At 33.9% G+C, this 12,483-nt stretch overlaps 1 protein-coding gene across 2 annotated transcripts in view; it reads left to right on the plus strand.

Annotated features, from left to right (window-relative positions):
* The window catches only part of LOC123530117 (sodium- and chloride-dependent creatine transporter 1-like), a 53,773-nt gene extending 41,743 nt beyond the window's left edge, over positions 1–12,030 (plus strand). The window contains exons 9-14 of one of the 2 annotated variants that reach the window (XM_053521170.1): positions 2,617–2,729; positions 3,444–3,581; positions 4,850–4,952; positions 6,784–6,884; positions 7,425–7,577; positions 9,682–12,030. In XM_053521170.1, the coding sequence (XP_053377145.1) occupies positions 2,617–2,729; positions 3,444–3,581; positions 4,850–4,952; positions 6,784–6,884; positions 7,425–7,577; positions 9,682–9,840 (767 nt within the window). In that variant the 3' untranslated portion in view covers positions 9,841–12,030. Of the gene's footprint in view, positions 1–2,616; positions 2,730–3,443; positions 3,582–4,849; positions 4,953–6,783; positions 6,885–7,406; positions 7,578–9,681 lie in introns of both variants that reach the window. The other variant, XM_053521169.1, reaches the window with a different exon arrangement.
* Positions 12,031–12,483: the final 453 nt, after the last annotated feature.

Below are 12,483 nucleotides of genomic sequence, written 5' to 3' on the forward strand. Positions count from 1 at the left end.
TGTTTTTCCTCAGGCCTAAATTTTGAACCTTGTCCAGTTTATCTTTACTGGTTTTGGAAGCAGTTACCCATGAGGTGGATGCGTACTATGATATGGGCCGTACGGTGCCTGTGTAGACGTACCGTAGGATCTTTTCATTTGCTCCCCAACTTGTTCTTGAAAGCCTTTTTTCATAATGGCGAGTTTCTTGAAGACCCTCTCCCTTGACCTTTAATGTCAGGTTTGACCTTGACTAATTTTTCATAATCAAAGAAGAATGATATCATCTGTTATATATACTTTAAAATGAATAATGAGTTACTAGTGTTGACAAAAATACCTAAAACAATAAAAAAAATCATTACAAACATGCTGTTTTTGCGAATTTTCACACAAATTTGACCTTTAACCTTTGATAAAAGAGTTGGCTTTGACTTATTAGGGAAAACCTACATAGCTGTCCTTGCTTGAAATGTATACATTAAAATTAATTGCTAAAAGTGAATTATAACAAGAAGCTATTTTTAAACAAAGAAATGAGTAAGTATGCTACATTTTGATCTTTTACACAAAAATGACCCCTGACCTTTAATACCAGGTTTGACCTTGACATACTTTCTCTTCCATGACATCGTCTGACATACAACAGTAAAATGAACAACGATCAGTTACTGAAATGACAAAACAAGTACTTTTCAACAATAAAAATTATTACAAATAGCTGATATTATTGCAACATTTTACTCACTTTTTGACCTTTGACCTTTCATATTATGGTTGAACTTGAATGTTTTGAAATCATCGCCTAACATTTACATTTTAAGATGAACTGATATTATGGACTTATATCGGCAAGATATTGTTAACAAAGAGAAAAGTTAAAGAGCTTTTTTTTTCATTCTCTTACTTGAAAATGACCTTTGACCCTTAATATTACATTTGAACTTGTCTGATTTTAGATGCTATCTTTATTACTGGCATTGTGAGACATATATACATTAAAATAAATCACGAGCAGTTACTTATAATGATTAAAACATATCTGTTATATCTCAAACAGGAAGCTATTCATGCCATTTTTCACACAAATTTGACCTTTGACCCTTGATATAAGCTTTACTCTTGGCATTTTAGGGGTTACATCTGCATTGGTGACTTTGCCTGACATACAAACATTAAAACGAATTTACTTCATTGACTAATAATGTGAAAACATATTAAACAGATTAAAAAAGTTAAGGCAATAATTTTCACATTTTTGCATGAAAATGAACTTTGACCTTCAATTATCAGGGTTGACCTTGACTTTTTGCAATAAAATATGCATTTCTGATTTTGGCTGATATATACGCATTACATCAATAAAGATGAGTGACTTATGATAACAAACTATTTTTTAAGAATAAAAATAAATTTCAAATGTGCCCAATTTTGTGATTTTAACATAAATCTGACCTTTGACCTTGAATATCCAGTTTGCCCTTCAGTCCTTTTTGATGAATTTCTTATTGCTGTCATTGTTGGACATATATACATTTACTGACAATCAGATAATTACTGTAATTAATCAGTGAAAAAACTTGTAGACGTAAACTTTACCCTACCCCCTAATATTTTTACAAGTGAGTTTTACCTCCCCTATCACAAACATAAGTGAACAAAATATAGATAGGCACGGCTTTGACACTTAAGAAATGGGTTTTCATGGAGGAAATGAAATATTGTTTCCAAAAATGTATAAACTTCTTTTGGCCTCAATTGTTGCAATAAAAGTCCGTGAGCTCTCGGACTAATATGCAAAACCCTAGGCTTCGTTTAGCTGCAAAATAACGCGGCAATGTAAAAATAGTACTCTTTGTTAAATGAGCCGTGCCATGAGAAAACCAACATAGTGGGTGTGCAACCAGCATGGATCCAGACCAGCCTGCGCATCCGCGCAGTCTGGTCAGGATCCATGCTGCTTGCTAACAGTTTCTCCAATTCCAATAGGCTTTAAAAGCGAACAGCATGGAGCCTGACCAGACTGTGCGGATGCGCAGGCTGGTCTGGATCCATGCTGGTCGCAAAGCCACTATGTTGATTTTCTCATGGCGCGGCTCAAATTTCTTCAAGGTATTGTCATATTTCAGTACAGTGAGTGATTGAGTTGGGTTTTACGGCGAATCGACAAAAATGTTCATATATCGCCGAGAAGAAGTTATATTGAAAACGCCATATTTCAGTAGAGGCTTGTTCAGTAACACGACTGCAGATATCTGTTCAGAGGCTTAGATATGAATTTTGCTCTTTCAATGTTGTAAAAGTAAGTTCGAAGTTATGACAAATTTAATAATTGTTTTTCTTAATGTGAATATGGACCCAGTAAAAAGCTCGCGCGTGATATTATCTGTGACCTAACCATTCAGTCGCATTTAGCATGTGGATCAGTGGTGTAAAGGTCTTTAAATCTTGCAAATAGATTCATACCTTGTATGTGTGAAGATTCGGGATAGAATTTAGGAACAAGTCAACATATAGGAAAAGTCGTGTTGACCTACATTGATTATATGGGTATGTAAATATGAAACAGCTTTGTAAGCCCTGGTACTTAAGTGTAGTACATGTGTGTGTTTCTATTTGCATGTGTTTTATTTCCAGGTCCAGGTTTAGTGTTTCTGGCCTACCCGAAGGCTGTCACACAGATGCCACTTTCACCTCTATGGTCTGTCTTATTTTTCCTGACCATCTTGTTCGTTGGACTGGATAGTGAGGTAATAATAGCATTTATTAAAAAGAATTAGTTAGAAATAATACCAAATTTTAATTGTTTTGTTTTCTAGTGTAAAAAAATGCATTTTCGAGATTTTAATGAATTAAAGGACAAGGAAAACCTGACAATAAGTTAAATTTTATTTGAAAGCAATTCTCAAACCTTTCATAACGCTGAAATAATTTTTAAAATCGGACCACTATTAAAAAAGATATGGCAGTTTGAAATTTAAGAAAATTGCCGATCATGGAGGCAGCATTTTGTGTGTTTATGACGTCATTTACACACTGCTGATTTTTTGTATTTAGTAAATATTTTTAAATAGATTAATTTTATATGTTTCTTGACTTTAAGATGTAAAACATGGTAATTTCTTTCATTATAGCTGGAACAAATAGAGAAATTATTTAACAGAAACAAGTAAATACAGTTCAAATATGTGTCTTGAAATTTAATAAATCCGCCATTTTGTTTTTTGTTGCCATGGAAACAAAATGGCCGCCATTTTAATCAAATTTTAAGTGCTCATAACTTTCTCATTTTAAGTCGATTTTGAAAATTCTTTCACTTCTTTAAATGATTAAAGAAATCCCAGCAGATGGAATTAACATCAAAACAACATTGCCTTTCCATTTAATTTTCCTCGAAAAACATATGTTCAGAGTAATAGTAAATTAATCAGTAGTACTAGTATTTCTATATATATTTTTGTTAGTTTGCTTCCGTAGAGGCCGCTTTGACAACATTTCTTGATAGATTTCCGTCTGTTCTCTACAAACCGAGGAACCGAATGATATTTGTTGCAGTCTACTGTGTGGCATGTTTCCTGATTGGTTTGACAATGGTAACACAGGTGTGTACATTATTCTTATGCATACATAATTGTATGGAAAACCGGTGCGCCATGCTAACTGCCAAATGCATATTGACAAATAGTGAATGAAAATGCTGTTAACCAAATGCTGAATGTCAAATAATGACAGTCAAATGGTAATTGTCAAACGGTTAATGCTAACTGTTAACTGAGAAATGCGAAAGAATAAATGACGAATGCTTATTTAAAAGAGAGCTGAATATATCAGGGTATGAATCTATCCTTTAAATAGTCATTGGCCTTTGTTACATAACTTTGTCTCTATTAAAACATTTTTCTAAACATTTTAAGAGTAAACAATTTCGGTCCAATGTTCTTACGGCCTGTAGAACATGTAATTTTTCAAGTCAAACTGATGGATATTATATGTCTTATGTAATTAAAAGTTACATTCCTGAGGTAAAGAAATAGAAATCATTAATTCATAAAGTTAAAGAATTTGACGATTAGTATTTATCATTAAGCAATAAGCATTATCGATTTGACATTTAGCATTAAGTATACGGCATAAAGCATTTAGTATGTATCATTTAGCATTAAGTAATTGGCATTTAGCATTAAATAATTGGCATTTAGCATTAACTATTTTGTATTTGGAATTTAGCAGGTAGTACGGTCTTCCATATGAGTTTATAAATGTTTACGAATTGTGTTGCATATCTAATTCAATAAAAGAAAATAAGCACACGGACCTATGCTTTTTATTTCACCACATTATAGGCCATATTTTTATTAACAACTGTGAGAAGTAAAATCTACATTTTGTAGAAAAGATTCTATTCGCGAAAATGTTACGAATGTTATGATTTTTCTATAGACTTCCATTATAACAAATTGCATGAGGTCCAAATTTTTCAAATTAGTCTGGCAAAAAGTCAAGCACACGACCCTGTCTTTTTTATTTGCTGAATTTTCTAAGTATATTATGAAGTTTTGAAAAATCAGAATTTTATCAAATTCTACATTGCAGAAAAATTTCGATCCGAACGTGCAGAACTACCTTAATGCAAGGTTTATATTTTTACATTGAATTTAATTTTAAACTGTAATTTGACCTGCTAAAATATGATCTTCGTAACTATTCATTGAATTTACATAAATAATGTAAATAATATTGTCCATATAGGGAAAGAACGATTAAATTGTGCCGGACTGTGTTCAATTTATTCTTGCTTTAGAAATGAATAAATTTCTGTTCCATGTTTGAATATATAAAATTATTATATAAGCATGCATTTTGTTTTCAGGGTGGGGTGTACCTGTTCCGTCTAATAGATTACTATTGTGTAAGCGGGCTAGTACTGCTTGCTATGGCATTCTGTGAAGCAATTGCGATAGCTTGGGTGTTTGGTAAGAAATACCTTACATTTTGCCTTTATATATTAACTGAAAAAAGTTGACCCAGAAATCTAATACCAGTATAAAAGACAGGCATAAAATTCATTCTGTAACACAAGATAGCAATTCTTCAATGTATTTTATTAATTAAATGTATGAGTAAAATATAGGTAATTGTACCCGGTTCATAACTTTGTCATACACGAAGAGATTTTGAAATAACTTGGCACGAGTGTTTCCAATAATAAAACAATGTGTCATGCGCATGACCCAAATCCCTAGCTCCAAGGTCAAGGTCACACCTAAAGGCCAGAGGGTAACATGGTATGTTTCGTATCCGGTCCATACCTCTGCCATTCATCAAAGGATTTTGAAATTACTTGACACAAATGCTGCCCATAACGACATATCAGGTGCAAGACCCAGACCCCTTGCTTCAGGTCAATGTCACACTTGGATGTCAAAGGTTTAGAGCATCAGATTCATGTCCGGACCATAACTCTACTATTCATCAAGGGAATTCAAAATCGCCTGGCATAAATGCTTCCCATGTCAGGCGCAAGAGCTATGCCCCTGTCTCAAAGGTCAAGATGACTATCACAGGTCAAAGATGAGCTGTCATTTTTTCATGACTGTAACTCTACTTTGCATGCATGGATATTCAAGTGCCTTGACATAAAAGTCACCGTAACGAGATTTTTTGGTATTTTTTTTTGTATAGTCTGTAGCCTCTTTATGCATAGCCGTATGTATAAATAACTTAGCATAAATATTCACCATTACAAGATAATTTGTCATGTTTAAAGTTCAAGGTCACAGGCACCAGAGTTTATATTCAAGTTTTGTTGGTACATGACATTAGTTCCCTTTTATATGATAAAGTATGTGCTTTTTCATTAGCGTTTCCCACTAGTTTTAAAATGAAATTATGTTTCAAGTTAGATGGTTGGTATTAATAGATATAAAAATGCTATTAACAATGTAAACTTCCAGAATCAAACCCAGTAAAGCGTTTTAACTTTATAGTATATGTAGGTAAAAACAGCATTATTATGGTTGCAATACATTTGGTAAATATGTAGTGCAGCTCTGCATTGACCAATACTGGTATTATCTTTCTCTGGTTTATAATTTAAAAACTAGTTTAATTTGTACAATACAAATGTCATGCATTTCATTTGTTAAGTAATTCTCGCCTTTTATTATGGAAAAATATTTCATTATATTTTTTCTTACCAGTTTAAATATTAAATCACATTAAAGCTTTGAAATACATTTGAAATAGATTTCGAGACATTTTCATTCATGAATTATATGATATATAGTTATGATATATAAACATTGTTAGTATGTTGCCTCCCTTACTTAAAAGAATGTTGTATTGGCAGGCAATATGTTGTGAAAAATGTCTCTTGGCAGGGGACGTTGGTAACTCTGTTACAAATTCTGGTATTTTCACTATTTCAAAGTATTTTCGTATTTTCAATGATTTCAACAAATGTATACCTTTTTTAACGGCGCAGCACCACCTGCATTTTGTCATGACGTCACAATATCTATGCTGAAAAATTGTCAGATAGTTCTGAAAGATTTCTAGATTTCTTTTACTTTTTAATACGGTATTGTGTAGGGTCTATATCTTTATTAAAGTATATTTTAGAAAAAAAAATCCGAATATTTCTTTTAGTCATATTCTTTCTCATCCAAGAAGAGTTCCGTGCCAGTGAAACTATCAGTGTTATTTCACTGATATTCACCAATAATCCACTGAAATACTTATTTATATGACCGCACAATTATCATGTTGACACATTTAGTGCTTCTAGACATAAATCATTTTCAGGGGCTGATCGATTTTATGACGTTCTAGAAATGATGGTCGGATATAGAAGTGGACCATGGCTAAAATTTTCATTGAAATTTTTCGCCCCGTTGATAGTTATGGTAAGGAGCAAAATCTATGCATATTTTCGTATTTTTCTTCAGCTGGTATTGTTTCAGTTAAAAACTCAGTGGATTTATATTACAATAATAATAATCCCGGAACTCATCGCTAAAAATGTTAATTTGCTGTTTCAATTACTAACAATTGGTTTAAAGAGATGATTTTATATTTAGAGCTACCAGTTTTATGTCGGTTGGCAGTGCTCAAAACTATGAACCGGGTGGTAGCGAGTTTGCTCCATTTGTGCCGGTTGACAGGAGAGAATGTGATTCAAGTTCCTGATTCATGAGGGTAACTTGTCATATTCTTGCGCCGAAGATGCTAATACTGAAACAGAATCTAGAAAAGCAGCATTTTTAGTGTACAGATTGCTTTTTTACAACTGCTAAAAAAACCCAAACTTTTTACCAAATTAAAGAAACCAACAAAAAGTATTCAATTTATTCAAGACTACATTTTCTCATATATTTTATACATTTATGATAATTAAGCATGCTAATAATTATTATTAACGATTGTAGGGCATATTCTGGTTCCAGCTGTTGAGGTACAAACCTCTTACATTTAGCGAAACTTACGAATATCCAACTGGTGCAACTGTCTTTGGTTTTATTTTAACACTGTCGTCAATAGCTTGTGTACCAATAACAGCTATATACCATGTTGTTACAACGACAGGGTCACTGAAACAGGTATGAACATGTGAGTTTTTTTAAAAAAATATGTGAAGCAGAATTAAATGAGTAAGTTCAGGTAAATAATTTATGTTTGGTTGAAATTAAAATATGGTCACAATCTAAGATATGGATGTGTCTTCAAAACTTCCATACCATTTCTGGTCCTTAAGGGTTTAGAGGGTTCGGACGGTAGCATGCATTTCCGCTACCGCCAATGAACAGGTTCAATCAAACCGAACTTGCAGCATTTTCATTTCTGCCGTGCTATGCGACGTGTGGAGTTTCCACTTTTTCTATATTGTAAAACACACCCGCAAGGAAAGGCCATGCTCACTAAAATCCTAACATTAGAGCAGAGTATGTATGAGCATGTAAATGTTTGATATATATTAAATACATAGACAAAGTAAAAGATATAGACAACGAGGACAAAACTGACAAATTAAATTTAAAACATAGAGGCACAACACAGTTGGGGAGTTTAATCCAATTAACTGAACACAACCATTACAGTGGTTTGGAGTTACGGGATAATGTAATAAATGTAATCGCCGCCAGGTGAATCATTTATACATGCAGTGGTAACAAAAGCTTAGAGAACTTTGATATTCTAGACCTGTACAAACACATTTAAGATTTATTAGCGATGGTTTCAGACGTTCAGGTGTTATTGTAGATAGATCTATATCTTTACCTTATATGAAACTAATACCATTCATACACTCGCCTGACACATTTTACGTCATATAACAACTTTCACGTTTGGACCCTAAATGACCCTACAGGTTAGAAATTATGTAAAGTTTGGTCTAGCACCTCCGTAGACCCAAATTCCAGTATTTGACCTTTGTCATTCGGGTAACGGTCTCAAGCAACGATTGTTAGATATCGGCGTAATCGAGGTTCTTCAGACTTTCAGGGGTGATTGGTAAAATGATTTTGTATAACATAATATATCGTGCCAACAATACCTGAAAAAAGTCACCCACTTACCTATAATGGCAATTCGTTTTTGCCCTTGATGACGTCGCAATGTTTTACGTTACTAATTGTGCATTTCATCAAGTGTTGAATAGCAGTAATTGGCAACATATATTTTCATGTAGATTTTTTCCATAGACATCTATCTTTCCTTTTCGTTTTTGAACGCCAAGATGAAACTGATGTGGCAAATCGAGCACGCAGTCATATATTAAAGATCTACCCTAAACTTTCTGTACTCAAGAGAAAAAACTGAATAATAGAAGAATATTGATGAGTGAATACTGTTTATCAACATTAATTTTCAATCCACTGAAAAAGTAATCTGTCTATGTTACTTGCAAACAAGGAAATCGCAGTCATGCGTCTTACAAGTCTTGTTTTGTTTAATTTTCTGATGTTTTTAGACATTTTTCTATATATTGACGTATATATTTAGGCAGTAAAAGCTTTTTTTTTCCAATTATTAGCTTTATCGACATTATTCACCATGTGAAGTTCTACGAGTTTTAATTTGTTTCATAAAAAGCGTCAGATTGTTGACATAATTCGCTACAAAAAATGTCACAACTTCCCAATGATATTTCTGGATTTGATCCGTATATTATTCTTTTCAAAAAGCTGATGAATGAGAAAATAAAGCTATACCAAATACATCTGCTATGTCCATGCTTATAGACGAAATACTGCATAGCTAGGAGAAGTAAAGTACATAGCACAATTAAAATAGAGAAAAGTGGAAACTTCCCAAGTCGCTCAACAAGACAAAAACGAAAATGTTGCAGGCTCGGTTTGACTGAGACTGTACATGGACGGTAGTGGAATGCATGCTACCGTCCACGCCCTCTAGCCCCGGGTTGAGCAGAACTCAACATTTACACATGCTAAAAGTACAAAAAGCAATTTAGAGACATCCGCTTAAGCCCGTTTAAACCCACAGTGATGGGTGGGTGGGGGTATTAATGATAAAATGTCGGTGAGCTTCACTGCTTGGCCAAGGAGACCCCTTAACGTCTTGTGTTTTAAGATTTTAAAGACAATATACAGATAGTGGTATGTTTATATAAAAAATATAAATAAATATAAGGTATTGAATTTTTTAATCCATTAACGATATATGTGTATTCTTCTACTGTAGAGACTAATTAAAGTGACAACTCCAGCTCTAAAGAAACATCAAATTAGTCCGCTATGGAAGGACACTGATTACAGATGGACACTAAAAGAATATAAATACCACGATGCTAACAATCCCTTCTCAATAGATGATGAAATAAATAGTACCAGTATGGATTGATGGTAGGAATATACTTAGATGATGAAATAAATAGTACCAGTATGGACTGATAGCAGGAATATACTTAGATGATGAAATATATAGTACTAGTATGGAGCGATAGCAGGAATATACTTAGATGATGAAATAAATAGTACCAGTATGGATTGATAGTAGGAATATACTTAGATGATGAAATAAATACCACGATGCTAACAATCCCTTCTCAATAGATGATGAAATAAATAGTACCAGTATGGATTGATGGTAGGAATATACTTAGATGATGAAATAAATAGTACCAGTATGGACTGATAGCAGGAATATACTTAGATGATGAAATAAATAGTACCAGTATGGATTGATAGCAGGAATATACTTAGATGATGAAATAAATAGTACCAGTATGGATTGATAGCAGGAATATACTTAGGTGATGAAATAAATATTACCAGTATGGATTGATAGCAGGAATTATTATTATTATTATACCAGATTTATATAGCGAAGGAATATACCTTTATAGGTGCATCATTTTGATGTAGCAGAAATTGTGACTATTGTGTATCTGAATGTGATCATTCGAATAATATTATATCTAAAGGGAATGTTATGTTCAAATTTATCATTCCCTCTACCTAATACAGTAATTCATTCTGTAATTTTATGATCTATTCTAAATAGTGACTAGATTTCCAAGCTTATACAAGGTATGATATTTCTTAACCACAGATCTGTAGACAAAGCCTATAAAATTGAACTGCAGACAAAGTTTTTGTTCTGATCTGCAGATAAAGCCTGTACCACTAGATCAAGCCTCAAACACTAGACCATATCCTCAGGTTCATACTATATATAAACAACTACGTTGTTATTTTTGTTTGTTTGTTTAGGGTTTAATGCCGTTTTTCAACAGTTTTTCAGTCATGTAACGGCGGGCAGTTAACCTAATGAGTGTTCCTGGATTCTGTACCAGTACAAACCTGTTCTCCGCAAGTAACTGCCAACTTCCCCACATGTATCAGAGGTGGAGGACTAATGATTTCAGACACAATGTCGTTTATCAAACAGTCACGGAGAACATTAGCCCCAGCCCGAGGATCGAACTCACGACCCCGCGATCCGTAGACCGACGCTCTACCTACTGAGCTATGCGGGCGGATACGTTGTTATTTTCGTAGTCCTGGTATATCCTGGGGGTCGAACGTGTTTGGGTAGGTTGACATTTTAAGCGAGAGCAAAAGGTTAGTTGACACAAAATGGCCGATATAAGCACGTAAACACGATACAAGCTCAGTATTACTTTTAAATATATTATTTCAACATTATTGCGGTTATTTAAACAGTTTAACCTTTCCGGGATACTGTGAACTTGACCTTTGATCAATAGGGGTCATTTGCTGGTCGTGTTCAACCTCCCTATTAGATGTCCTGATCCTTGACCCAAGCGTTTAAAGTTATCATCTGGAAACTGTTTCACTGTTCTGGGTTACTGTGACCTTGACCTTTGACCTATTGTCCTCAAAATCAATACGAGTTATCTGCTGGTCATGATCAACGTACCTATCAACTTTCATGATCGTAGGCCCAAGCGTCCTTGAGTTATCATCGGGAAACCGTTTAACTGTTCTAGGTCACTTTGACCTTGACCTTTGACCTACTAACCTCAAAATAAATAGGGGTCATTTGCTAGTCATGACCAACCTACCTATCAACTTTCATGATCTATACCCAAGCGTTCTTGAGTTATCATGTAGAAACCGTTTTACTGTCCCGCGCCACTGTGACCTTTATCTTTGAGCTATTAATCTCAAAATTAGAAAGAGTCATCTGCTGGTCATGACCAATCTTCCTATCAACTTTCATGATCCTATGCTCAAGCGTTCTTAAGGAATCATCCAGAAACTGATCTGTGTACATAAGGACCGACATACGGACCGACCGGCAGACATCTGCAAAACAATATACCCCTCCTTCTCCGAGGGTGGGGGAGGGGGGCATAAAGATTGATAATACACTTATGTAATAAACTTTTCACGTCGACGTCGTTTAAAGTATATGAAACGTTGGTCAAATTAACTTGTTTTAAATAGCAAAGGAAGAAGATCTTTTATCATTAAGGCAGGAAAAACATGTGATAAAAAGAAAATAACATTTGTGATTGTCCGCATTGAATTTTTAAAACTTGTTGAATAAACTTGATAAAATTCTCGGTAGAGTCCCGCATTTTATTCAACTCGGTAAAAATAATCAATATAAAAAGACACCCGATATAACTAAATGTAATGCAGAAATGGTATTTGTTAAAAATGTCACTTTTTTAGCGTAAGTGCACACTTATCCTTTGTTTTGCTATATAGATTTTATAGAGTGTCATCTATTTTAAACCTATTTCATAACACCGTAAATACATATAAACTACATAAACATTATGTAGTGATTTTTCATATTTTCAGATATGTAATTTGAGTCTAGTATACCTTTAAAAGCAGATAATAATATTTCCAAATCAACTGTCCTTTAAGGACTGTAGAGGTTACAGTATAAAATAGTAGATATGACGGGTTCGGATTCCTGTGTGTTCCTGGATTCTGTACCATCCACAAGTAACTGCAAACTTCCCTACATGAATCAGAGGTGGAGGACGAATGATATCAGACACAA

Source organism: Mercenaria mercenaria, chromosome 13 (assembly GCF_021730395.1).
Source record: "Mercenaria mercenaria strain notata chromosome 13, MADL_Memer_1, whole genome shotgun sequence".
Taxonomy (NCBI): domain Eukaryota; kingdom Metazoa; phylum Mollusca; class Bivalvia; order Venerida; family Veneridae; genus Mercenaria; species Mercenaria mercenaria.